The sequence below is a fragment of the Colius striatus genome, chromosome 18 (genome assembly GCF_028858725.1).
Source record: "Colius striatus isolate bColStr4 chromosome 18, bColStr4.1.hap1, whole genome shotgun sequence".
NCBI lineage: Eukaryota > Metazoa > Chordata > Aves > Coliiformes > Coliidae > Colius > Colius striatus.
The window spans coordinates 411,015-436,279 of NC_084776.1; the positions used below are offsets into that span (position 1 = coordinate 411,015).

General features: G+C 59.7%; 4 protein-coding genes across 7 annotated transcripts; 3 read left to right on the forward strand and 1 right to left on the reverse strand.

Annotated features, from left to right (window-relative positions):
• Positions 1-27: 27 nt before the first annotated feature.
• On the forward strand, positions 28-9,842 carry PCYT2 (phosphate cytidylyltransferase 2, ethanolamine). Of its 2 annotated transcripts, XM_062010701.1 has the most exons (13): positions 28-113; positions 442-530; positions 1,274-1,435; positions 3,258-3,324; positions 3,813-3,897; positions 4,932-4,976; positions 6,272-6,410; positions 6,580-6,662; positions 6,819-6,896; positions 7,125-7,190; positions 7,438-7,503; positions 7,974-8,062; positions 8,720-9,842. In XM_062010701.1, the coding sequence occupies exons 1-13, from the start codon at positions 28-30 to the stop codon at positions 8,808-8,810; spliced, it is 1,146 nt and encodes a 381-aa protein (XP_061866685.1). In that variant the 3' UTR covers positions 8,811-9,842. The 2 variants fall into 2 exon arrangements, with proteins under 2 accessions (XP_061866685.1, XP_061866686.1); XM_062010702.1 differs by lacking the exon at positions 4,932-4,976.
• Positions 9,843-12,323: 2,481 nt separating this feature from the next.
• On the reverse strand, positions 12,324-13,472 carry ANAPC11 (anaphase promoting complex subunit 11). Of its 3 annotated transcripts, none has more exons than XM_062011109.1 (3): positions 13,336-13,472; positions 13,109-13,260; positions 12,324-12,498 (listed from the first exon to the last, which is right to left on the reverse strand). In XM_062011109.1, the coding sequence occupies exons 1-2, from the start codon at positions 13,442-13,444 to the stop codon at positions 13,115-13,117; spliced, it is 255 nt and encodes an 84-aa protein (XP_061867093.1). In that variant the 5' UTR covers positions 13,445-13,472; the 3' UTR covers positions 12,324-12,498; positions 13,109-13,114. The 3 variants fall into 3 exon arrangements, with proteins under 3 accessions (XP_061867093.1, XP_061867092.1, XP_061867094.1); XM_062011110.1 differs by lacking the exon at positions 12,324-12,498 and adding an exon at positions 12,761-12,847; XM_062011108.1 differs by lacking the exons at positions 13,109-13,260; positions 13,336-13,472 and adding an exon at positions 12,715-13,032.
• On the forward strand, positions 13,344-17,701 carry ALYREF (Aly/REF export factor). Its single transcript, XM_062011107.1, has 6 exons — positions 13,344-13,762; positions 13,951-14,082; positions 16,197-16,344; positions 16,451-16,514; positions 16,635-16,815; positions 17,440-17,701. The coding sequence occupies exons 1-6, from the start codon at positions 13,529-13,531 to the stop codon at positions 17,452-17,454; spliced, it is 774 nt and encodes a 257-aa protein (XP_061867091.1). The 5' UTR covers positions 13,344-13,528; the 3' UTR covers positions 17,455-17,701.
• A 182-nt stretch (positions 17,702-17,883) lies between these two features.
• ARHGDIA (Rho GDP dissociation inhibitor alpha) lies at positions 17,884-24,992 on the forward strand. The gene is made up of 6 exons (XM_062010883.1): positions 17,884-17,962; positions 21,659-21,868; positions 22,258-22,341; positions 22,828-22,904; positions 23,061-23,124; positions 23,409-24,992. Exons 2-6 carry the CDS (start codon positions 21,679-21,681, stop codon positions 23,606-23,608), a joined length of 615 nt encoding a protein of 204 aa, XP_061866867.1. The 5' UTR covers positions 17,884-17,962; positions 21,659-21,678; the 3' UTR covers positions 23,609-24,992.
• The last annotated feature ends 273 nt before the right edge of the window (positions 24,993-25,265 follow it).

A 25,265-nucleotide genomic window follows, 5' to 3' on the forward strand; every position in this document is an offset into this window, starting at 1 on the left:
GAGGGGCGGCGGGGCCGCGGCGGGGCCATGCTGCGCAACGGGGCGGCGGGCGGCGGGCCCGGGGGCGGCGGGGCGGCGGCGGCGCGGCCTGTGCGCGTCTGGTGCGACGGATGGTGAGTGCGAATAAACCGTGTTGGCTGCGCCGGCGCCTCCGGCTCCTCTGTGACCGCGGCGGGACGGGCCCCGGGGCTGTGACCCGGGGCGGGGGAGGGGGCGGCGGGACGGGAGCGCTGTGGCCGCGCACGGGCCGGGGCCGCGGCTGACACCCGGCTGACACCCGGCCGGTGCCTGGGCACTGCCGCCTGTCCTGCCGCGCCGGCCGTGGCAGCACGTACGAGAGAGACTTTGAAGCTACGAGCCGAGGGGAAGGTCAGTGCACGCAGCTTCCCAGCAACGCGCATCCTCACGTCCCCCGGCTGAACCGTGCCGTTGTCTTTCTAGCTATGACATGGTGCACTATGGCCACTCGAACCAGCTGCGCCAGGCTCGGGCCATGGGAGATTATCTGATTGTCGGAGTCCACACAGATGGTAAGAGGTTTTCTTGGCTTGTCACCTTGTGCTGCCTCTAGAATCGCCTAGCGACGTTAGCCCTGAGAGAATGGAGTTGTACAAAGCAGGCTTCTTCCTGCATCCCTGCGAGGAGCAGCGTCCTCCAAACAGAAAGTGTCTTCCCTGGGTCAGGGAGCGGAGTGACCCCCTCCAGGCTTTACAGAGTAAGGCTGGGGTGGGTAGTTCAGAGCTTGCTGGCTTTGTTCGAGGGGGAATCTGCATCCTGTGCAGTTCAGTCAGTTGAACCAGCTGGAAATCAGTCTGGTTTGCAAAACCAGTGTTCCAATAAAACAGATTACTGTGTGGAGAAAACTTGTTTCAAGCCCATCTCCAAGTTGAGTGAGAGGAACTAGTTCTTGTGTGTGAAGGTGGATTTTAGATTGGTTTATGGGTGCGTATTTTCTACCATGAAGCTGTTTTTAAAGGAGAATTTCTCCTCAGGGGCTGCCAGGACGCACAGGTAGTCCCCTCAAGTAGGAAGTATCTGAGTATAGGGAGGCACTGAGACCTTCCTTTTGCCTTCTGAGTGAATTCCAGGGCCCTTGTTACACCTTTAGGAAATGCAACAGAATTAAAATCTTTTCTGATCTAGCTGGGGCTTCCTTCTCTACTGCAAACCAGCTGAGTGTATGCCTGCAGCGCGATGAGCGAGGCTCCTGCAGGTGAGGCTCTGCCTAGCTCTAGTACATGCTTCTAACTGGGTTTTTCTGTTTCTTGCCCAGAGGAGATTGCCAAGCACAAGGGCCCCCCTGTCTTTACACAGGAGGAGAGGTACAAAATGGTGCAAGCCATCAAGTGGGTGGATGAGATTGCTCCAGGAGCTCCCTATGTCACCACACTGGAAACCCTGGACAAATATAACTGTGACTTCTGTGTGCACGGTGGTGAGTGGTCTCTGAGGTGATGGCTGTGTTCACAGGCACCCGGGGCTCGTGCCTTCCCTGCTGCAGCCCCAGCAACGCTCTGGCCACCACTGGCCATCAGGGGCTGCCTCGTGTGTAGAGATCTGCCTTACAAACACTTGAGCAGCATGGCTGCTCATGGTCTGGTGCTCTGGGGAGACACCTCTGTGCCTTAGGCACCCTGAGTGTGGCTGGATCCCTTGGCTTGAAGCGTCTCTTTCACTTACAAAGGTAAAACATGGTGTCTGACCCTTGTCTTGAGGCTGCCCTGAGCACCAGCAGAAATTCACACATAGGGGAAGGTATTTTACAGAACTTACATGTGAAAAGGGCTATTGGAGAGGGAAATGTGCAGAAATACGATCGTGGTTACATCTGCTTATTCCAGGACGGGATCAGATCTGAAAAGCTGCTCTCTCTTTATCCAGCTGATAAGCTGTTCAAGGACTTAGCTGACTGTGGTCAGAGTCCTACTTCTTACAAACACTTTTTGGTTTACAGCAGAACCAGTGTTCTGAGGAAACATTCTTGCTTTTGTACTCTGTCCCTTCCTGGGGCTGCTACGTGTGCTCAGCCTTAGCCCCTCCTCCCCACCCCTCTGAAGGAATTACGTTAGGTTAATCAGGAGTAGTCTTTGCGCTCATTCCACGTCTCCCCTCACCTGATCCTGCTGTCAATAAGCCAAGTATTTCATTAAATGCAAATAAATCATTGTTTTCCTGTAAGATAAGCTTTTTCATGTGGACAGGGTGGCTATCAATTTCCTTGTCAACTTAATTATTGGCCTTGAACGTTTTGGGGGTACATGACCCTTTGCTAAACTTGGCAAGGGATTATTGCAACAGAAGCACTCATGGCCTTTACTCCAGTTGCCCTGTTTTTATTCTCCTGCCAAATCATTCAGTGCTTCTACCTGAGTAATACCCTTGCTGCAGCTTTGCCAGGTCATGTTCATGCAAAAGATAAGCTGAAATAGCTGATCTTGGCTGGGAAGGCACCAGACAGCAACCCCCCTGTTTCTGCCCCTGCTGGCACACAGAGCTGTGCTTGCAGCGTGTTCTCCCCGTCCTGTGCCCTGAGGTGAGGGTGCGGGGTGTTAGAACTCCTCTCCCCTGAGTGTGCCATCCCTGGCATGAGAGCACTCCCACGAGTGAGCTGCCAGCCTCTGCACTGCAAACTGCCTCTTTTGCCAATGGAAGCCAGCACAGGTTTTCACTTGTGAAGACTTTATATTATCACTGAAAGTAAGTGAGAGGTGTTTTTGTAGGGTGAATTGCGAACTGTGCCAAAGATGAACTGGAATTAACTCTATAGAAGGGTGGCTTCATGTCACTATGGAAATGCCATCACTGAGGGGAAGAACTGGCTGTTGGAGGACTGTTTAATTGACCAAAGAAGTTGTAACGTGAACCAAGGGCTAAAACCAGTCCTAGAAACGTTCAGGTTAAGGTGCTTTCTAACGCTGAGGCTGATGGTTGCTGTTAATTGTTGTTCAGACAACGATTCGGTCGTGCCTGCTGCTGGATTTCCTGCAAGGGCGACCAGCTCAGATGTTCTGGACTATCTAAAAATCAGTGGAGCAGATGGCAAATGGAACATGCTTGCCTCCAGACAGAGCAGCCTGGCAAACCCCTGGCATTTCCACGGGGTGTGGGATGTACTGCCTATGTGTGCACAGGCATAGGATGGCAGGAGTTTCAGCCTGGCTTGTGTGCTGGACCTGTCCAGCTGCTGCTGTTGTTCTAGAACAGCTTCTGTGCAGGGAGGTGTGGGGTGCAGTGCTGAGGCTTTTCTCTCTCTGCAGATGACATCACCTTAACTGTAGATGGCAAAGATACCTATGAGGAGGTGAAGACAGCAGGGCGATACAGGTAACCTGTTGCTGCTTACCTTCTTACCCTGGTTTGGGCAGTTTCTGTGAGTTTGTGCTCTGAAGGGAAGTCGGATGAGACACAGCTATCTTCAGGGCACACTTTAATTTTGCTGTAGTCAATGTCAGAACTTCAGTTGCCTCCACTGTTTTTGCTCCTGGGAAGTGTCACAGACTAGTGACTGACTGTCGGGGGCCTTGCTGTTCCTGTCAGGTGCTCGTTGTGGTATTAAAGCCCCTCTGGGCATTGGGTCTGTTGAGAGGTCTGTGCAAGGTAAGTTTCCTCCCAGGAGCAGTTACTGTGTTGTGAAGAAGATGCTTAGGCTCAGCAAATGAGTGCTACACTTTACACCAGGAACAGGTAGAAAGACTTTCTCAGGAGAGCCCCGGGTGTGGATTTGTCAGGTGTCACAGGTTCTGTGGTAACGGTGGGAAGAGAGGCACGTGCTCCTGTGGCTTCTGCTTTACCCTTTGCCTGTCTCCCTGCAGGGAATGCAAACGCACCCAAGGTGTGTCCACCACCGACCTGGTTGGCCGCATGCTGCTCATGACTAAGGCTCATCACAGCAACATAGTGAGTCACAGGGCTTTGGGTGGGAGTCTGGAGTCCAGGGCATGTGCCAGCTCTCCTTTTGCTGTTCCAGATGTGGGTAGAGCTCCTGGGTCTGGCACCTAGGTGCACAGAGAACTGGCAACTGATGGTCAGCGGCAGCAAAGAAACCTGCTCACGTTTGCTGAAGTCTGTCTGAGGTCACAGTGTGATCCCAGCCCGTGCGCCTGTGGAAGGGTGTGGGGGGATCAAAGCGTCGCTGCCTTGTGTGAGCCTCGGGAGTGTTGTGGGGATGACAGACTGTAGCCCGTGGTTTCTGCAAAGGTGAAACTACAGAGTGCAGCCACATCAATCTGTCGGGCTGGTGCTGCCAGAATTGGAAAGTGCTCTTGCTTCCCACTGAGCCGCGTGCTTCTGCCTTCTGCTGTCTCTGGTCTAATCAAATCTGTCTCGAGTCTCCTCATCTCACTGCCTGGTAGATGGCTTAACCTAACCCAAGGAAAGTAAAGGAAGTGGTTTTATTGTGATTAATGAGTTGAACTGACACAGTAAACAAGCAAACCAGTGAAAGGAAACACCTAGATAACAGCAGGGATGAGACACCCAAAAGAGAGTTCAGGGACAGGAGATCTATTGGTGTGCTGAGCTGCTGGGTTGGCTGAGCTGTAACGTGTAAGTTACAGCACAGTGCTACAGCAAAGATCTCAGCTCTACTGGTGGAGTGTCTGTGGAAGAAGAAGGGATGCTGCCCTCCTATGGGCTTGCATAATTGAGGGAGGATGTAGGTGTGCAATGCTCACCTGCAGTTCTGCAGGTTGGGAAAGAGCCCCTGTCACTGTGTGGTGCCAGGCTGGGATCAGAGCGGGACACGTTTCGCCTGACTCATGCTGGGACACGACTGGTTTAGATATTGAGTAAGTTTGTCAGCATCCAGTGCCAGGGATCAGTGGTGTGCAACCTGAGCCTGGACTTCCCAGCACTTCTGCCACACACAAGCATGTTCTTGGTTGGATGAGCTGCACGAGTGCTTAAACGTTTTGACTCTTATCTCCCTTCAGGATGAGGACCTAGACTATCGGAAGCACACTGACAACTTTGGGAAGGTAATGTGAGTTCTGGTTGTGGACGTCTGGTTGTTGTCCTGTCTGAGGATTCCAAATGTGCTTTCTGGCCTGTGTTGTAGGCTTGTTTTTTCACCCACGTTTGTTAGTAACCTCAGCAAACTGCTGCCCCCGTAACGTCGCCGCAGTGCCAGGGGAACAGGGAGAGCGGCCGCACGGGCCAGCGAGCGAGCAGAGCTGCTGCACCCCTTCAGCCTTCCCTAACTTTCTGCCTTGCTTGTAAATTCTTTACTGCTGCTTCCTTTGGGGCCCAAGTGCCCGCAGTCCTAGCCTAGGGACAGCCTCTGTGGATGCTGCTTCTAGTGCTCCTGCTTTTAGAAGTGTTGTGTGAGATCTGGGAAGCGTTGTGGTTGCAGACATGCAGCCAGCATGCTGTGCTGCAGAGTTCACCTGCCTGCTGGTCAGGAAGCATCCTCTGGGCTTCTCTGCCGTCGTGTGCAGCTCATGGCTTGGGCTGCCTCTAAAGAGCTCTCAGACCGTTTTTATCCCTGAGTCTTGGATTGTCTGTGATCAACAAGCACCTGAACCTACAGCTTGAATGAGACTTTTTCACTCACAGGAGGTTTCCTGACAAGGCTGAGTCATCCTCCTCTTTGTTCCCACCATGCCAGGGTTCTGAGCAGGCCTTTACGGGGCCGTTGCTGCAGCGTGGCTGTTTCCTGGCGCTCGGGTCTGGGACAGCGTCAGGGCTCCCGGTGTGCTGCATGGCCGCTGCCAGCCGAGCCCCCTCCCGCATGCCGCCGTTTGTGCGGCTTCCCCAGTCTCGGATGAGTCGCGTTTGTTCTCTGCAGCCCCGCGGTGCAGCTTCGGGGCAGCGGGCAGGAGCGGGAGCTGGGGAGCCGGCGGCTGCTCCCGGCGCTGCCGCACGGGGGGAGCGAGTGCGGGGACCCGGGTGTCGGCTCCGGAGCGAGCCGAGCCCAGCCCGGACAGCAGAGACTGCCCCGGGGCTTTCCCCCTTCCCGAGCTTTGCTCTCGGCGTCTCCTTCGCTGGCCGTCGGGGGGACGATTTCGCCTGTGTTTGTCGGGGCAAAAAGGGCTTTTGTGAGATGCGTAAAGATTTGGTGCCAGGAACGTGGGAAGTTCGGGCTGCTGAGAGCTGAGACACTGAGAGCTGAGACACTGGCTGCTGAGAGCTGAGACACTGGCTGGCTGCTGAGAGCTGAGACACTGGCTGGCTGCTGAGACATGGCTCACAAGCTGCCTGCAGCCGCATTCTGTGTGTTCAAGCCACCGCTGGAGCCTGAAAGGGAAACAAGTGTGGTGTGTGTTTTTTGCAGGGGCCAAAAGGTCACAGCCCCTGGACTGGTGTGTCACAGTTCCTACAGACGTCTCAGAAGATCATCCAGTTTGCGTCGGGGAAGGAGCCGCAGCCGGGGGACACCATCATCTACGTGGCCGGAGCCTTCGACCTCTTCCGTATCCTTCCTTCTGTCAAGAAAGTGGCGTTGCTCTTGTTTGATGTTGTCATGTTTTGAGGCACCAGATTAGGATGTTTAACTCTCTCCCTCCCACTTTCAGTGGATCTGTCACTGTCTTGGTTTCCCTTTCTTCTGTGTTAGCTTAAATTCCTTAAGCAGGTCTGCAGACATCGGGCACGTGGATTTCCTGGAGAAGGTTCACCAGCTGTCAGAGAAACCCTACATCATCGCTGGGCTGCACTTTGATCAGGTCTGTATGTGGTGTTGTCCAAAGACAAAGGAAGCGAGCTGTGCTCTGGAGACAGGAAAGGGATGTATTTGCCAGTGTAGGATTTTCAAGCTGGGAGAAAGTGGGAGGGAAAGGGAGTTGCTTTGTCTCTCTTCTAATTGTGGTGCTTCGCCTTAGGAAGTGAATCGCTACAAAGGGAAGAACTATCCTATCATGAACATCCACGAGAGAACACTCAGTGTCTTGGCCTGTAGGGTAAGTGCCTATTGGGTTGCTGCCTCTGTGCTGTGTGACAAGTGGTGGCTGCTAAACCCACTTTCCTGTTCCCTTACTTGAGTTTCTAACTGTAACCAGGTGTCCTGCTCAGGTCTGTTTGGGAGGCAGGCTGGCCTCTGTTGTCTTTGGGGTTTGGGGGGGAGTTTGGTTTATTTTGTTGTGTTTTGTTTTTTTTTAATCTGGGCTCTCTACCTGTTTTTTCTGTAGTATGTCTCAGAAGTGGTGATTGGAGCCCCCTATGCTGTCACTGCAGATCTGCTGGATCACTTCAGGGTGAGACATCTGGACATACATGAAGGTGTTGGGGTGTGATTTGCTTAGGGAGCTGAAGTGGTGTATAGGGAAACACAGGGGTGTAGGAGAGAGATGGTCCTGCTCAGCAGGATTTCAGGGAGCTCCAGGTGCACAGGTACAAGAGAGGTGTCTTTGTTCCTCTCCAGCTGTGCTGCAGCGAGTGCAGCGGCAGGGAAAGTCCCTGTCGTCTTTTGGATCTTGTCAGTGGCTTTGTGTCCTCCTGCAGGTAACACTTGTGTGTCATGGGATGACTGAGGTGGTGCCAGACAAGGATGGCTCTGATCCATACGAGGTGAGCTCCTCGCCGCCACTGTCTGTGCCGCTTTGTCAGTGTTTGCTGGATGGAGCAAAGCTTTGTTTGTGTTCCTCAGCTGAGAACTTGTACTACAGAGGATGCTACCCAAGCAAGTCCAGTTTCCAATCCACCCCTGAGGCTGGGTTTGTGGAGCAGAGACTGTAAATCGTTCAGCACAGCTCCATTTTAGTCACTGTTCTGTTGTGCTTCTGATGCCTTCATGGCAGGATGAGAAATCCTCTCATCTCTGCTCTGTGCCAGTCCTGGGCAATTTTGCTCAGCTCCTGTATACGTGAAGCTTTGCTTTCAGCAGTTGTTTATTCTGCCTCCTAGGAGATCATTTCGTGTCATGGCTGGCTGGGTGCCTGTGGGACCTGCCATGACTTCTGCTCAGCTTTCACCACTGAGCTGTAAACCCAGAGGTCCTGTGCGTTTCTCACCGCTGAGTCCGCTGTGTCTGTTCACAGGAGCCGAAGAGACGTGGCATTTTCCAGCTGGTGGACAGTGGCAGCAATCTCACCACAGATTTAATTGTGCAAAGAATCATCAAGAACAGGTTGGTTTTTCTTCATCACCTGGTTCTGTTGCATACTGTTCCATTCAGCTTCTCTGAGGACTAATTAATGGGATCAAACGGGGAGAGAAGGGCTTATCTAAAGGCACAGAGTGAACTGGTCCTTCATCTTCTGTAGCTTGGGCAGGCTGCTCCAATGTGAATGTGCTGGACAGTACAGGAGGAGGAGTGGCTGAACTCTGCAGTGTCAGAAGCTGCTTCACAGCACATTTTGCTATTTTTACTGCTCTGTTAAAGATAAAATTTCTTTGCTGTATTCTAGGGGAAAGCAGCATGTTGCCTCTCTCAGAGCTTTGCTCTTTCAGGCCTGAGCCCTTCACCTTTGGTGACCTTGGCTTGTGGCAGTGGCAAATTTGATTTTAGTGTTCTGTGAGTGCATGGAATAGCAGCATCTTCTGCAGAGGGAGAAACAGGTGGTGTTTGACCAGTGTGGGAGCTTAGGGCTTCGGAGTGATGGTGACAGTGGTGGGAAGCTCCGGCTGCTGCCTCTGGAAGGAGAATCTAGGGGTTACTGGTGAGGTTTCTGAAGTGTTCTCAGGGCAAAGCAGCACAGGAGCAGGCAGTGCCCCCCTGTTCCAGGGGCTTTTGGCCTACTGGAGACATGGCTGAGAATCTCTGGGCATTTTGTGATTGATGCAGGCTGGAGTTTGAAGCTAGGAACCAAAAGAAGGAAGCAAAAGAGCTGGCTGTGTTGGAGGCCATGAAGAGACTGGAAGAGGAGAAGCACTAGGCCAGGACGAGTTGGTGCGTGGCTGCCAGCCGCAGCCTCGGCTCCCAAGGAGCGGACGGCTCTGGGAGAGGAGGCGCCTGACCCGACACTGCTGCTGACACAGGACCTGCTGTCCTGCCCTGCCCTCTTCTGTGCTGGCTCCTCCTGCACTAATGATGCAGTTGTAACGAGGTGGGGTCCTGCTGCCTAGTTCTTCCTCCGTTAATCAGCGTTAATCCTCCGTCCCCTTCGCAGAAGGAGATTTGACGAAGAAGAGAACAGTTTTAATGATAACTAATGTTTTAACAAGTTGATGTGCTTTTACCTTCTGCCATCTCTCGCTTTTAGTAGGAGGGAAATGGAGCAGCCTCCTGGGCTCCCTGTGCCCCTCCAGGTTCAGCTGCCTGGCTGGGGTCTGTGGGGGCACTGGCTGGGCTGCGAGAACAGCCTCGCTGGGACAGGACACGGCCCCGCAGCTGCGAGCTGCCTCAGCTGCTGCCTCTGCACAAGTATTAGACCCAAAGCTACACGGGGCTGAGCTGGATGAAGTCTCTGTGCTGTGACTGGCACCAGCAAGTCATTTGCTGCCCAGGTGAGGTGGCTGGTGGCTCAGAGCCTCTTGGTTCTGGGGTTTCCCAGTGGGTCAAGGAGTTCTATGGGGCAGGTGTGGGAGCCCTGAGGTACTGCAAGAGGCTCATCCTGGCTTGAGGCAGCAGGACCTGGAGCTGCATGTAGACTGTGCTCAGAGCCCTGCTTGCTGCTGGCACCAGAGTCCACCTTCAGCCCAATGGGTCTCCTGAGGGAGAGAGTCCCAGCTGCAATTTCCTGGCTGTTTTCTGAGGCTGGTGTGCGGCATGAGCCCCTGCAGGGAGGTGCGGGGCCTGAGGAGGACGGGCGGTGGGCTCAGCCCCTCTCTGCCTCTCACATTCCAGGGTGCTGTGGTGGGTGTCCTGGGCTGCTCCCACACTGTGCTGGACAGTCCTTCCGTGCTAGTTCTGTTGTTCTTTGTTGTAAACTCTCGTTCCTGATGATTAATAAAACGTTGAAGAGTTCTGTGCTGGTCTCTCGGGGGCTTGAGCCCGGGTAGCAGGAAGGGGACAGGCCCCTGACTGGAGACTGTCTTGAGGTAGCTCTGATGGGAGCTGGGGACAGGCTGCTGTGGCACGTTGGGTTTGTTCTAGCACAGGGAGTGGGGATCACGCTGTCCAGAAGCTGTTTGTTTTCACTGTGGGAAAAGGGTTTTGCTGCATTCACTAGGAAATTGAATTAGACCCCGAGGGTCTGAGATGGGGCTGAGCCCTGTCCTTTCCAGCTGCAGTTGGAGTGTGACAGCAGCACGAGTCTGGGCCCAAAGCAGTGCCCCAGGCCAGGGTCCTGCCTGCTGTGGGGTGCAAGTGAGCAGCTGTCGGGCACTGGCACAGGGGACGTGTGTGCTGGGACCCCGTGGTGCTGGGGCAGAGCCGGTGCTCAGCTCCAGGCCGCGTTGCAGCCCAGGGAGACCCCGCTGGTTGGGTGCACATCGGCCGTGCTGCCGGGGCTGACAGAGCTGCTGCTCCTGAGCCCCAACACAGCAACTCCGAGCTGTCAGCCCCTGCCCTGGATCATCTGCAGAGCTGAGCTGAGTGTGGCCCCCTCCCACCCCAGAGAGACCACAGAGGAGTTTGTCATTAAAAACAAACAACTCATGCAGGTGACACATCCACCCCGGGCTCAGCATTTGCATGTAAACGAGCTGCCTCTGGGACACACACAGGCACCTTCGTTATTAAAAACATGTCAGAAGTGCTTTTTCCTGCTCTCTGTGCCCGGCCCCTGGCTGCTGGCGTGACTGATCCGTGTGCAACCGTCAACTTCACTCACTCAGCTGGAGCTGCTGTTCCCTGGGGCCTCCCAGAGCTGCTCCTGAGTTTACTCTGAGAACGGTTGTGTGTGACGTTCCTTTCTCCAAGTGCCTCTGGGCCCTTCTTCTGAGCTGCTGTTTACTGACAACTTCTGAGTCCTGAGGGGTGAAAATTAGTGTGGAATTATGGGGGAAAAGGCAGTAATTTAAAGTTTATTACTTTCTTTTCTGCGTTTTTCCTTTAGGTTTGGAGGGTTTTATTGTTTATTTTCCCCCAAGCACAGCAGCTCACGACTCAGGTTCCTGTGCCCACCCCCAGGAAGAACCCCCCGTGCTGCAGCCTGCAGTGAGTGCTGACAGCTCTGAGGGGAATCAACTCACTGAGCAGTTGTGGCAGGCACCTCAAAGCTTGTGAGAACAGCCATGCCCCTGCTGAGGGGAGCTCACAGCTTCATCCCCAGCCTCGTGGTGTGGGGCCCCCTGAGCAGGATGGGGAATGAGGCTCATCCCCAGAGCTCTGAAGGGAACGACAGTGCCAGGGGCCAGAGGCCACCACAGCCTGACCCCACAGGGTGCTGGTGCCACAGCGTGGGGAGAGCTGAGACGCTGCAGCCACTTCCCACACAGGGTAGCTCAGGGCAGGGGCTCAGCACCGGCACTGCAGCAGCCCTGAGCTGTGGCACAGCCGTGGGCAGGAGGAGCTGCAGCCTGGCCACCCGTGGGACACTCCCCCTGCTGCCGTGGCTCCTGAGCTGCCTCTGGGGTTTTGGAGATGAGGCTGAGCTCAGGAGCAGCGGAGCCACCTGGCACCCGTGGGCTCCGTGGTACGGTGCTGACTCCTGTCATGCTGGGAGGTGCTGGGCCACGTCCCCTGTGTGCCCTCATCTTCCTGGGAAGACCCTGACACCAGCCTCCAGCTGGGCTCCTTTCACCAAGACCATGGTGGCTCCCGGGGTCAAGTGCCTTGTGCCAGGTGAGGCAGGGCCAGGGGCTGTGCCCCGGGCTGGGGGCTGCTCTAGGGAGGAGGCAGCTGCTGCCACCTCACTCTTGTCTCTGAGGGTACCTCAGTGTCACGCAGGAGCTGTGCCCCAGGGCCTCCTGCAGCTCAGGGGCTCAGCAGGGACAGGAAAGCTCTTCCTGCTGTTTGTTTCCCTTGGGTCTCTGAGCCCCTTCAGCCTACAAAAGTGGGGAGAGGGGAAACAGCCCCAGGGCCTGGGGGCAGGGGCTGTGAGGCCATAGCTATGCTGATGCTGTCACAGGTCCCCAGGGCTCAGTGGCCAACTTGAGGCAGTCAGCAGGAGGCAGCTGGTGTTTCTTAGTTGTCCAACCAGGCCTCCTATCATGACACTCACAAGGGCAGGTGATGGGGGACTCCGGGGGTTCCAGCACAGCTACAGGCTGGGGACTGTGCTCAGCTCCAGCCCCTGCTGCTCATCGCACACTCCCAGCCAGGCTGTTGCTGACCTCTCCTCAGCAGTCTCTGAGGCTACAGTGCAACGTCCCACCCAGGGCACAGCACATCCCAGCTTTGCTCAGCCTGACCTGGGGCAGCCCCTAGCCTCAGGGGCTCTGTGGGGCTCAGGGAGCCAGGGAAGCTAGGGGGAGGAGGGGGTGCACTCAGCAGCCCCAAGCTCCCCCGACCTGGGTATGGTCCCCCCAGCAGCTCCCACCCCTGCACAGACACGCACGCTGGAGCCAGCCCAAGCACGTTTATTGTCAGCACAGAGCCGGGGCGCCGGCTCAGGCAGTCGCGCACTCCAGCGGGTCCCAGGACATGGTCACGTCGGCCTTGCACTGGAGAGCGCCGGGGGCTCCCGGCAGCGCCCGGCAGCTCCGCGGCTCGGGGGCCACATCCGTCACACACAGCGCCTGCGGGGAGACCATCAACAGGGACCGGGGTCCCCAGGCCCGCGGCACGGCGGGTGCGGGGAGGGGCAGCCGGGGGGCCCGTTTGTGCCCCAGCAGCCGCCGGTCCCGCTGCGGCGCGGGGGTGAGGGGAGCGCCGGCACCGGGAGTCCCTTCCCGGCACCGACCGCGTGCCCGGCGCCTCGCAGCCCGCCGTGCCCCCCGCGCCCCGGTACTCACCGCGGCACGGAGCCGGGCGGGCGGCCGGGCGGAGCCGGGTGGCAGCGCCCCTGTGCCGGCTTCGGCGGTGCCGTCGGTGTCGGAGCGGCGGGTGTGGGGCGAGTGGCGGAGGCCGGAGAGCAGCCCCGAGGCTCTGCCCACCGAGTAGTGCCGGGGCCCGGCCGCCGGCTTGTACCAGGGCTCGGCGGGGCGACAGAGGCAGAGCAGCTGCAGCAGCCCGAGCCAGCGGGCAGCCCGCATGGTGCCGGCAGAACCGCAGCGCTCCGGAGCCGCCGCCGCCGCCTTTATACCCGCGCCGGGCCCGCCCCGCCCGCGCCCCGCCCTCCCGGCCCGGCGCCGGCCCCCGCTCTGCGCCCGCCCATCCCCGGCCCCGCGGCCCCGCGCCCCGCCGTACCGGCCGTCACTCCTTGAACTTCCACTCCTGGCGGCACATGGGGCAGTGCTGCTGCACCTGCTGCGAGTTCAGCCACTTGAGGATGCAGTGCATGTGGAAGCAGTGCGAGCACTGGCCCCACACCAGCGGGCAGTCGTCGCCGGGCACTTTGCCTGCGGCGGGGACGGCGGCTCAGCCCCGGCGCGGCCCGGCCCCGCGGGTCGCGCCGCCGCGGCCGCCGCACTCACAGTCGGGGCAGCAGCCGTTGAAGGCCATCCGGCAGATGCCGCAGTTCTCGTCGTTCGCCACCCAGAGCCAGGAGGCGACGCCGTGCCAGCTCCGCACGCGCACCCGCATCCCGGCGCCGCCGCCCCGCCTCTTCCGCTTCCGGCGGCGGCGCAGCGCGGCCGGAAGTGCGGGCCCCGGAGCGGAGCCGCCATCATGGCCGACAAGATGGACATGTCCCTGGACGATATCATTAAGCTGAACCGCAGCCAGCGCGGGGCCGGCCGGGGCGGCGGCCGGGGCGGCCGGGGCCGAGGCGGCGCGACCCGCGGGGGCGGGCCCGGCCGAGGCGGCGTGGGAGCCGGGCGGGCGGGAGGCGGCGGCCCCGTGCGGAACAGGCCGGTGATGGCCCGGGGCGGCGGCAGGAACCGGCCCGCGCCCTACAGCCGGGTACGGGGCGCGGCGGGGGCCGGGCGGGGCGGCGCGGCGGGCGGGGGCCGGGCGGCGCGGCACGGGGCGGCGGGGCGCGGGCGATCGCGCCGGGCGGCCCTTTGTCCGCTCCCGGCGGCGTGGCCGGCAGCGGCCCGCGGCCGGCGGGGCCCCCGGCGCCGCTCAGCGAGGCCCCGCTCTCGTTGCAGCCGAAGCAGCTCCCGGAGAAGTGGCAGCACGACCTGTTCGACAGCGGCTTCGGGGCGGGCGCCGGCGTGGAGACCGGCGGGAAGCTGCTCGTCTCCAACCTGGACTTCGGCGTCTCGGATGCGGACATCCAGGTGGGGGGCTGCGGACGGCCCCGCGCGGGCGTTCGCGGGGGGGTTTCATTCACAGTATCGCTGCCGGGCCCCGCGGGAGCTCCGCGCAGCCCAGCTGCTGCCGCCCCGGGAAGCAGGGCTCCGAGCGAGCAGCTCCGTGCAGGGAAGCGCGTTTGTGCCTCCCGGCAGCAGCTCTGCCCGGCCCGAGGCGGCTGCGGCCGCCGGCAGCTGCAGAGCAGCAGCTCGTTGCGTTGGGAGCGGCTTGGCCGCGGCATGTGCGGGTAAACGCGGCTCTTGGGCTGAACCCGGAGCTCGGCGTCAGCTCGTGGCCGTGTGGCTGCAGCAGTGGTGCAGCCGTGGTGTGTGTGTCTGTGCCCTGTGTCGCTGGGACCTGCGTGTGCAGCTCTGGTACCGTCGCGTTCAGCCCAGCGCTGAGGGTCCTGTGGGCACTTCTGTGCCTGGGAAGGCTGCTGTGTGAGGGAAGCACCGTGCCTCTGGTGCCTGGAGCGTTATGGCTTCTAGATGAGTTGCCTGTCATGTCCTTTCTCTCAGCCATGCCTCAGGGAAGACCCTGCCAGACCTTCCCTGCCAGGGTCTGTCCCTATGGCTGTGTGGGCCTGGGCTGCAGTGTGCTGTTCCCCTGACTGTGAGGACACTGAGCTGTGCAGGAATGATCCTTGGTGTCCTCACTGGGGGCTGTGCTGGCTCTGTCCCGCTGCACAGAGCTGCCTCTATATTGGCTTCTGCTCCTTGTGTCCTCACCAGGGAAAACAAACAACTCCCTTTGCGCTTTCTTCATTGATTAATTCATCGCAGTCCGTGCCCTGCCGGACTGGCTGTGCCTGGGGAGTTGGCAGGGAGCTTTTTCAGGTCACCTAGTTACTGGGCTATGTGCTTAAAACCACCTTTTCTCCTATAAGCTGAGAACTGATTGAAGCAAGCTCCTCATCTCCTGTAGTCGGGCCTCAGCGTGTAACACGTGGCTTTGTGAGGTCAGCACAGGTTGTGCAGCTCCTGCACTTGATGCTGCAGCTGGGTTCAGCCTTGTCTGCCACTGTCTTGGGCTGAGGAGTGGACACACTCCCACCTATGGCTTATTTAACAGTAAAGCTGACTTAATGGCTTCGCACCTGCTTGTTGCAACCCATTCTGGAACCCCAGGCGCGGTGCTGGCTCTCAGCTCCTGTCCCTCATGAAGGCGGCACCGGGCAGCCTGGGCAGTGCTGGGACTGGAGGAGCCTCGCACATGTCGCTCCCGGCGCTCTCGCTGCTGCTCAGTGGCCCCTGTGCCTTGGGCAGAGCCGCAGCCCCTCGCCCCTGCTGCGCTCTGTGCCATGAGGCTGCTCCCAGGCTGCCCCCAGGCGCTGTGGGACATCAGCTCTGAGCAGGAGCAGGGAGGAGCTGCCCTGGGGCCCTGAGAAGCTGCTGCCCTGGGCAGGAGAGGGAGGAGCAGGCGAGTGCAGATGCCAGGGCAGTGGCTGACAGGGACAGCTGCTGGTGCTGCAGGATGTGACCCGTCCCTTGGGGCAGCTCCGGGGCAGATGGAAGCTTCTGAGGCACAGGGTGTAGTGGGAACCCGCTGAGCTGAGGTGTCCTCACTGGTGCCTTGAAACACAACGAGTGTCTCTGTTGCTGCCTCTTCATTCCTGCCCTTCCTGACACTGAGTAGGGGCAAATCCTGACCTGGGGTTTGGCTGTGTCTGATGTGCTGTGCTGTGCTTCTGATTGGCACCAGACTCAGATTTAAGGGGGAAAAAAAGTCCAGCACGAGAAAACTGTTGGTTTCATGGATCTCTGCATTGTACAGAGGGTTCTTCCCCTGTGAAGTGGGTTAGGGTTGGGGTTGTGTTTAAGTGGTCACCCTGTCGACTCAGCCCCACCATAAAGACCCTGAGAACACACCCAGGGCAGCGTCCCCCCAGCTGAGGCCGCAGCCACGCACCCAGCAGGTGCTGAGTGGGACCCTTGCTCCTCCTGCAGCTATGGCAGCTTTCTGCAGCCCTCCCGCCAGGCCTGTGCCCCTGTTCTGCTGGTGCCTTTGCTGGGGTGTCTCCAGGGGTTTGGGAAGTGCTGGTGGTTTCCCAGAGCGGCTGCAGTGGGACCTGACGGACGCCCGTGCCCTCTCTCTCCCTCAGGAGCTATTTGCAGAGTTTGGGACCTTGAAGAAGGCAGCTGTGCACTACGACAGGTCTGGCCGCAGCCTGGGCACCGCGGACGTGCACTTCGAGCGGAAGGCGGACGCGCTGAAGGCCATGAAGCAGTACAACGGGGTCCCCCTGGACGGTGAGTGCAGTACAACGGGGTCCCCTGGACGGTGAGTGCCTGGCACCCGGCGCTGCCCGTGCAGCGTGGCCACGGTCCCCCAGCTCACGGGCTGCTCTTCCCCCAGGGCGCCCCATGAACATCCAGCTGGTCACATCACAGATCGACACACAGAGGAGACCAGCACAGAGGTGAGGTGTTGTCCCTGCACCCAGCCCCTCTCTGCGAGGGAAGCACAGGCCCAGCTCCCCTTCCCTGGGCCCGGCTGGGTGAGGCAGAACACGGAAAAACAGTTGATTTTTAAATCTCAGTGTAAACAGAGGTGGCATGACCAGAACCCGTGGTATTTCGGGAGGATTTGGTGGTGGAGGTGGCAACAGGCGAGGTACCCGTGGCGGGAACAGAGGGAGAGGCAGAGGAGCTGGAAGAACTTCCAAACAGCAGCTCTCCGCAGAGGAACTAGATGCACAGCTGGATGCTTACAATGCCAGGGTAAGTGCTGCTGGAGGCTGTCTGTGAGTTTGCTGAGGCACCATGTTCTGGGAAACGTGGGCAGCCCAGAGCTGACAGGGGAGAGAAAGTGCCTTCCAGGGCACTGGGCTAAAGCCAAGCGGTGCCTCAGGCCGGTGGTTGGCTTTGGCTTTGCTCTCCAGAACACTTTGTCACCTGCTCTTGCCAGCAGCTGGAAGCAGCCCCGGTGCAGCCTCAGCCCTGGGGCAGCACAGAGTGGCAGCTGTGGCCGACAGCAGCTGTGTCAGAGAGCCCCGAGATGAGGGGCTGGAGAAGTGACAAAATGAAAGCTGTGCGAAATAACCTTGTGGAGTGCTGCAGGAGGCAGGGTCAGCGCTGCTGACGGCAGACAGGAGCCCTGGTGCCTGGAGCCACACACGGCGCTCGCTGCCTTCTGAGGCAGCTCCAGCGTCTCTGTGCCCGCAGCCGGGCCGAGGCCTGGGCAGAGCCGGGTGAGCGTGTGCCCCGTGGGGGGCGGAACCGACGCCGGAGCAGGGAGAGGGGCCGTGAGCGGGGTTCCAGAGGGAAGTCGGTGTGGGAGCGTCGGGGTTTTACAAGGGTCTGCTCGGGGCTGCAGGTGACTGACTCTCTGCTCCTCTCTTGCAGATGGACACCAGCTAAAGCGGCGGCGGCGCAGGAGGAGCCGGTGTGGCCAGAGCAGCCGGGGCGCGGCTGCTGCGGCTCATCCCCAGCAGGGGCTTTGTTTTATTTTGGTTCTGGGATAGGTTTTAAACTCCTGTAAGGGTTTTTTTTAATTCTGAAGCAGACCTGTTTTGTACCGAGTTATTTTTGGGATAAATTTTACTGGTTGCCTGTTGGGCCGAGGTGGCTTTTTCACCTTTGCTGTAATAAAATAGAACCGTGTGTAGAGCTGTGCCCGCCCGCGCCGCTTTCCCCGCGCCGCTTTCCCCGCTCGCTTGCTGTGCCCGCCCGCGCCGCTTTCCCCGCGCCCTCCCGATCGTCCGCCGCGCGCGCGTCCCGCGGGCCAATCAGCGCGCCGGGCCGCGGCCGGAAGTGAGGCGCACGGCGCCGCCGCGTATAACGGGAAGTGACGGGCGTGTCCCGGAAGTGCGGGGGCGCGCGGGCGGCTGGGCGGATCCCGGTGTCGGCGGCGAGCGGAGCGGGGCCGGTAGGGGGCGGCGGCAGCGGGCGGCTCGGGGCGCCCCCCGACGGGCGGGGGGAGGCGCGGGGCCGGCAGAGGGCGGCGGCAGCGGGCGGCTCGGGGCGCCCCGCGGCGGGTGGGGTGCGGGGGCTCGGGGCCCCGCGGCGGCCGGGCCGGGCTGGGTGGGCCCCGCACTGTCCCGTGAGGCGCGGCCGAGGCGCGGAGCGGGTCCCCGGGCGCCCTTGCGCGACCTTCGGAGGGCCGGGGGCAGCCGGTGCCCCGGGCGGCGGCCGGGCTGTTGTCCCGAGGCTGCCGTTAGGGCGGGACCCGGCCGGGCCGCGCCGGGGCCGCCCCGAGCCCTCCCGCCGGGCCCCTCCCGCCCTGTGGGGCGCCCTGAGCCGCGCGCGCTGCCGTTTGCCCCGAACACGGCTCCATAAACGGTTTCTGGCTACGAAAAGAGGAACTCGGAAGCAGCTTCCTCGGGGCCGGTTCCCTTCCGTGTTGGAGCAGCAAAAGAGCCGGTGTAGCCCCCGGTGCTGCGGGAGCGGGGGAGCCGGGGCACGTGCCTGGAGACCGGGCCGGGCTCGGCGGGAGGTGCCGGGTGTTGTCGCTCACAGCCAGCGGGAGGTGCCGATGGCTCCCCCGGCTCTGGGCGCTCCTTGCAGCGAGGCTGAAAGTCCGAACCTCCTTTTCTTTGGAGGAGCTCCCGGCCGTGCCGGGGAGCCGCGCTGCTGCCTCGAGGCTGCGGCTCTGCCCCGGAGCGCTCCGCTGCTCTGGTTGTCTGAATGTTGTCCCAGGTGGGCGGCGTGTACCGTAGCTGCTGAGCAGAGACAGCGTCACCGGGTGTCCCGCGGTGGGGACGGCAGCATGGCCGGGGGGTCCCACACAGACGGTGGGTGCAGACGGGCTCAGCCCGTTCCCTGTGTGACACCCCTGTGTGCCATGGGGTGGCACCGACAGAGCGGGATAACCTGAGCTTGGCAGCCTGTAGCTGTGCTCACACCTCTGTTTTTGCCCTGGGCAGGGAGAGATGTGACACCGAGTTGCAGCCCAGGGCTGCACCCCTCCGGAGCGCTGAGTCCCTGGCGGGCAGCGGGCTGTTTGCAGGGCCCTTGCCCCCTCTGTGTGTGCCAGTGCTGGGGATCAGGCAGGATGGCAGTTCTTGGGATGCTGCTGTGCAGCCTCTGCTGTGTGGCTGTTCCTGGCCTCTGAATTCCCAGGTGGCATTGAGGGCAGCACTCGGCACCCGGCACTGTCAGCGTGTCCTTTGGTGCTCCCCCTGCCCCAGGAACCGCCCGTGCCCCGCTGGTTCCTGATGCAGCCCCTTGAGCTGCTGCTGTGCTGTGGCACAGCCCAGGCTGGCAGAGACAGCTCTGGCTCCCTGTCCCTGCAGCACAGCAGCACTCACAGCGAGCTGATCTGCCTGGAATGCAGCCCTGTAGCAGGGCTCAGGGACGGGCTGGGTGTGCTGTGTGGCTGCAGGGAAGGAGGAAGGGTGGGACGCAGGAGCTGGCAGCCATGGCCCAGCGCACGGCCGGCACCAATCGGCTCATCTGCAGAGACTCTGGCTAACGCCGGGTCACTGCTGCCCTGAGAGCTTCATCCTGGGCTAGGAGGAAGTCACTGTGTACTGCTGTGTGCCTGGAAACAAAGAGGGGGATATTCCTGGCAGCCTTGTGTTCCCTGCTGCAGGCCCCTGTCCTGCGGAACAATGCTTAGGGAACCCTGGAGAGGCTGCGAGTGGGAGTTCCCAGGTGGGAAGGGACTCAGCCTCCTGCTGCCTTCTGCAGGCTTCTGTGATCCGCAAGGACCCAAGGAGAGCCCGGGGCTGTTGCCCCAGATGCCTCCCCATGGCACAGGAGCCCACCTCCTGTGGTTTGCTGTCGGGCTGAGCGTGGGCCGAGCCCTTCCTCGCTGGCCATGGCTGAGTTCCCAGAGCAGAGGGGCTAGTGAGGCACCAGCTCTGGTGTTCTGTGACTCAGCTGAGTCTGACGAGCCAGAGGGCCACTGTGATGAAGTGCAGAGCAAGGCAAGTAAGTCTCCTGAGTGTCAAAAGAAGCTCAGAGGAATTTCCTTCCAAATGCCTCAGAGTGAAGCCTGGGGTTTGAGGTGTCAGAGCTGCCCGAGGCAGCTACCTGCAGATCAGCAGCACTGCAGGAAGCTTTCCTTGAGGAGCTGAGCCCTCAAGGGCTGTGCTGCAGGTCCTCTCTCCTCTGCCTGCTGGTGTGTGGTTGCTGGCATCTCAGCACGGCACAGATGGGACGTGAGTGCAGTTCCTGGCACAGATGGGAGGTGTGAGGGCAGTTTGTGGCAGTCCTTTGGCTTCACTTGGTTTGTCAGGGTGGTGCCTGGTGTTTCACACCCTGGAAACGCTCTGGTTTACCCATCCTGAGCTGTAATAGATGCTTGAAGCCAAAAAAGCTGCTGTTTGGAGCAGTGGCCAAGGCACTGTGGCCCATGGTGAGGAACTGCAGTGGCCTGTGGGAGGCAACCCTGCTCTACAGCCCAGCCTCTCACCCTCATCCAGGGCAATGGAGACCCCCCTCTGGGGAGCACTGCAGCGGGGGCTTTGGCACAGATTCTCCTGACTGCTGCACCTGGAGAAGGAGTGAAAAGGTGTTTCTCCAGGGCTTCCTCAGAAGGCTGGAGCCTGGCCTGACCTGGGCGGAATAGTGCTTTATATTGGTCGGAAGAGCTGGTTTGTGTCTCTAGTGGGCTCCTGCTGCTCAGGAGATCCCATGAGGAGCAGGCTGGCTGCTGGTCAGTGGGGGTGTTCATGGTCGTGTCTTTAGCTCAGGATGACAGGACTGAGGCACAGGAGTGCAACCGAGGGGCTGGGCGTTGGGGTTTCGGTTGGGGTTCCTTTCTGTGCCCTCTGCAGCTGAGCTGTTGCCACATACCCCTGTGTGGGAGTGGTTACTCCAACGGAGCTGGCAGAGGCTGGGTGCTGGTGGTGTGTGGGAGCTAACTCTTGCATCTGGAGGGTGGTTCAGTGAGTGGCAGCTCTGTACTCAGGTGACACCGAACTCACACAGTTCGGAACTGATAGGGTGGGTTGGGACAGGATGCCTGACCCTGGAAATCAGCTGCTGTTTGAGCTGCTGGAAATCAGCACTGAGAATGCTGAGGCTGTTCCCGTGCAGTCAGTGAGCTCCAGACCCAGCCCTGCTGCTGCCCCTTCACCCTGCAGCGTTGCCCCTTCGCTGCAGGTGCGGGGCTGCCTTTGGCCAGCGCTGGCTGCCTGGCGACTGGCTGATGGCCCCTGTGGCCTGTTTGCAGGAGCTGGCCAGGCCATTTGTTGGAAGTTTTGTCTCTGCTCAGTCTGGAAATGGGAAGCTGACACACACCCGTGGACACTGGTGCTGCAGGAAGGGGCTCGGTGGGTTGGGGCTGTGCCTGTGGCACTGTCAGATCATCTGCCACGTGCAGCTCTGCTAGACTCCTACCTTCAAAGAGGCCCAGCCACGGAGTTTGGAGTCTACCGAAGTCAGTGACTCGGGACTTCAGTTCTCTAAAGCTCTCACTGAAAATCTGTCACTTTCATTTCCTGAAAGCTGCAGATGCCTGAGGGGGAAGGTCCAGGAGCAAGAGAAGGGCCTGTAGTGCTTTGGGGGCTGGATCTGGGGTTTGCTTGTGCAAAACCTGGATTTGGCTGCGCTGCTGGGAAAGAGCCCACGCTGGTGGAGTGGGTGGATGCAGTTACACTTCTCCTTCCCATTTCAGTGTAAGTTGCCTGTGTGAGGATGGCAGAGCAGGAGCCGACGGCAGAGCAGCTGGCCCAGATTGCAGCTGAAAATGAGGAGGACGAACACTCCATCAACTATAAGCCACCTGCCCAGAAAAGCATCCAGGAGATCCAGGAGCTAGACAAGGATGATGAGAGCCTGCGCAAGTACAAGGAGGCACTGCTGGGTGCTGTCACTGTGACTGCAGGTGAGCCCAGCATGTGCTGTCCCACGCTCGAGCCACAGCTCCACCAGTAAGCACCAGCCCTGTCCTTGCCCTGTCCCCTGTTCTCCCCACTGCTTTTTGCACTTCAGCAGGAGCCCAGCCAGGAGCATCGAGGCACGTGTCTGCTCTGCATCCATGGTGCTCCCTGGCCCTTAGGATAAGGCACAGGGGCTGAGGGGCAGCACTCTGCCTTGAGCCGGGGGTGCTTCTGGGGAGGTCGCAGGCCAGGCTGAAGGCAGCGGCGAGCCCAGACCTTCACCAAGGGGGATGTTGTTCTCACTGGTTTTCCTGCCCTTTCTAGAAATGCCCTGGAAGAAAAAGGAGCTGTTATTAGGGATGGGTGTGTAACAGCCTTTTTGCCTGTCTTCTAGATCCCAACGCACCGAATGTGGTGGTGACCAAACTGACCTTGGTGTGTGCCACTGCCCCCGGCCCACTGGAGCTGGACTTGACAGGTGAGCGAGGGAAGAGGGGCTGCCCTTGTCCCAGCCCAAAGCCAGCTTAATGTGGAGCCTGGCAGAGCCCTGGGGAGCACTGCAGGAGTGTGGGCCAGCCCTCCCCTGGCAGCAGTGCCTTGTGCTGGGGGACAGTCCCTGGTGCAGCACACGGCCCTTCTGCTTCCACCGCCCGCAGCCCTGGCTCTGGGGAGGTGCTGGGTGGGAGAGCCACGGGCCCCGGCCTGCCTGGTGACACAAAGGCGCATTCTTGAATGAACTGTGTTGCTGTGCTGCAGGGTCCTTTCACAGGGCACCGTTGCTCACCTCCTGGGCAGCGTGGGCAGGGCAGCGAGGGGGGTCCTGGCGTGACGAGCTGCGTGCTGTTGGGGCAGTGAGGGTCCTCCCCTGCTGCTGCAGAGCCCGTCCTCATCACCTCCCTCACCTTCAGTTGGGCCCAGAGTGTAATTTCAAAGTGCCCCTGAGCAACACTCTCCTGTTTTGTAGGTGACCTGGAGAGCTTCAAGAAGCAAGCCTTTGTGCTGAAGGAGGGTGTGGAGTACCGGATAAAGATCTCCTTCAGGGTAAGAACCCAGATCTGAACACAGAACGAGTGGGACGGGAGGCTGTGCAGGCCCAGCGCAGGGAGTGCCTGAGCCCCAGGCAGTGTGGTGGGGGAGGTTGCCTCCTGCTGTAGTGGGGGACAGGTTGTCCTACAGCCCTTGCTTGTGTCTCTGCAGGTCAACAGGGAGATTGTGTCGGGGCTGAAGTACATCCAGCACACGTTCCGAAAAGGCGTCAAAAGTAAGTGTTTCCCTGTGCCTCGGGTGCTTCTTTGTGTCAAGGCCTTCTGCTCCTTCCGTGGTGGAGATGCGGGTGGCCTGCAGTGCCCCAGCAGCCCCTGCAGCCCTGGGAGCGTGGGGGTTGCTCTAGGAGGGGACAGAGCTGGTGGTGTGGGTGGCAGCTCCTGTCTCATGGCTCCTCTGTGCATCGCTCTGGCAGTAACAGGCCCTTCATTTGCTGGAGCGTTGCCCCAAGTGCAGGGGAGGCTCTTGAGCAGCCTCCATACACCCCTCTCTCTCCTCTAGTTGACAAGACTGAATACATGGTTGGGAGCTACGGCCCCCGAGCAGAGGAATACGAGTTCCTGACCCCCATGGAGGAAGCCCCGAAGGGCATGCTGGCCCGGGGCAGCTACAACATCAAATCCAAGTTCACAGATGATGATAAGACTGACCACCTGTCCTGGGAGTGGAACCTGACCATCAAGAAGGATTGGAAGGATTAGCCCTTCCCAATGCCAAACCCCAGAGAGCGTGAATCAGACAGTGGCTACCGTAGAAATCCCCCCCTGTACCAAAGTGCTGACATTGGAACCCCCTTACCTTCCACCCCCTGTTATAATTTGACCAGAGAGCTCAGTTTTGTCATGTGCCCCCTCCCCAGAGAATCACTGAGTGCATTGACCAAACCATGCTGTCTGCATCCAGTCTGCAGCTGCCTGTCCCGGGGCTGTGCTGTCCCAGCGCACAGCAGGGAGCCTTCGCTCCCTCGCCAGGCCCTTTCCTGCTTCTCACCTTCCTCTGCTCGGGCAGGTGCCAAAGTGAGGAGACTCCCATGTCCTGTGCTTGGCTTTCCTGTGCACAGCTCAGGGTAGCTACTGCCTCCGAGTAGCTGAAGAACTTTGATGCCAGGCAGCTATCAAACGTGTATGTTGGCTAAAATGGTGTCCAGTCTGCCCCTTCCACTCCGCCGGTGTCCTGGGAGCACTGGCAGCTTCATTTGTGGATGTTCCCTGTAACCATGATGCCTTAATGTGTAACATGTATCCTCTAGGGAGGGGGCCCTGCCCTTGTTACACTTTTTAAAGCCCATCCCTTGGCATGGCACTCCTCTTGGTCACGCCCCACAGGGGTTATTAGGAAAGATTCACAACTTCCCGCTTTGCTGCTGGTCCGTTCTTCACCCGAGACAGGACATCGCCCGAGGGGAGGCTGGTGTGAGACCCTGGGTGCTGCCAGGCCCCCTCCTGCTGTCCAGAGCTGCTCCAGCCCCGGCCCTGACGGCGCAGAGCTCCGTGCTCTGGCAGCCTCAGCCCCTCCGAGGCATGGAGGGGGTCACGGGGCAGGTGGGTGCCATCGCCTCACTCTCACTGCAGCCGAGGTGGCTGCAAAGCACTGAAACCCCAGGGCAGCTCGTGCCCTCCCGGCTGTTTCGGGCTGGGGACGGGCTGGTCTGTTCTGCAGCTGCTCTCCTGACGCTCCAGAGCTTGCCACGGACGAGTACCCAGAAGCGGTTAATGCCTTATGTCTCTGTTCTGCCTTGAGAATCCGTGCCTGGCCTGTCAGTATTTATTGCCTTGACACTCGGCTCCCCTGTGCCCGTGGCAGAGCCCGGCCCTAGGCCCCCGAGGCCAGGCAGGCACGTTTGGCTCCACAGCCCTCCTGTTTGGATCCTACCACGTTGAGGTCATGTTAGAACTGGGACCAAGTACATGTGGCTTTCTCGTAGCTACGTCTTTGCCTCTAACTCGCCCCTGCCCTGCCCCTAGAGAGATTTTTGTTACGTTGATTTGGTGCATATTGTCTGTAAATCCTAGGCCCGGGTTAACAGGTTTGGAATCATTGCCCGCTTCTCCTTTTATGACAGTTAAATAAAATCTTTGAACTGACCGTCTGCTGCCCATGCTGGTTCTGTTCTGGAGCTTCCTGGTGCTGGGTCACAGGCAGGGGATGGCAGAACTTCTGCCTTGTGGGATTTCTGGAAACACAGGGAGTGGGGGAAGACCAGAATCCCTGGGCTTGTGTTGTGAACGAGCTCTGGGATGCTCCTTGCCAGGGAAGAGGCAAGAGCCTCTGTTTGTCTTCAGGATCTGTCCCTTTCCGTGGCTGCAGTCAGAGGGTGTGAGGGGGTGCAAATGGTGGGTCTCTGAGGGGTCAAAGCTG

Excerpts from the sequence above, each read along its gene's own strand:
- ALYREF (XM_062011107.1), top strand. The coding sequence starts at position 13,529 with ATGGCCGACAAGATGGACATGTCCCTGGACGATATCATTAAGCTGAAC. Across the intron at positions 16,345-16,450 it reads CAACGGGGTCCCCCTGGACG|GGCGCCCCATGAACATCCAG; the intron begins GTGAGTGCAGTA and ends CTCTTCCCCCAG. Across the intron at positions 16,515-16,634 it reads CAGAGGAGACCAGCACAGAG|TGTAAACAGAGGTGGCATGA; the intron begins GTGAGGTGTTGT and ends TTTAAATCTCAG.
- PCYT2 (XM_062010701.1), top strand. The coding sequence starts at position 28 with ATGCTGCGCAACGGGGCGGCGGGCGGCGGGCCCGGGGGCGGCGGGGCG. Across the intron at positions 4,977-6,271 it reads ACACTGACAACTTTGGGAAG|GGGCCAAAAGGTCACAGCCC; the intron begins GTAATGTGAGTT and ends TGTTTTTTGCAG. Across the intron at positions 6,411-6,579 it reads CGGAGCCTTCGACCTCTTCC|ACATCGGGCACGTGGATTTC; the intron begins GTATCCTTCCTT and ends GCAGGTCTGCAG.
- ANAPC11 (XM_062011108.1), bottom strand. The coding sequence starts at position 12,954 with ATGCGGGCTGCCCGCTGGCTCGGGCTGCTGCAGCTGCTCTGCCTCTGT. Across the intron at positions 12,499-12,714 it reads CCGCCCGGCTCCGTGCCGCG|GCGCTGTGTGTGACGGATGT; the intron begins GTGAGTACCGGG and ends GTCTCCCCGCAG.
- ARHGDIA (XM_062010883.1), top strand. The coding sequence starts at position 21,679 with ATGGCAGAGCAGGAGCCGACGGCAGAGCAGCTGGCCCAGATTGCAGCT. Across the intron at positions 21,869-22,257 it reads TGCTGTCACTGTGACTGCAG|ATCCCAACGCACCGAATGTG; the intron begins GTGAGCCCAGCA and ends CCTGTCTTCTAG. Across the intron at positions 22,905-23,060 it reads GGATAAAGATCTCCTTCAGG|GTCAACAGGGAGATTGTGTC; the intron begins GTAAGAACCCAG and ends GTGTCTCTGCAG.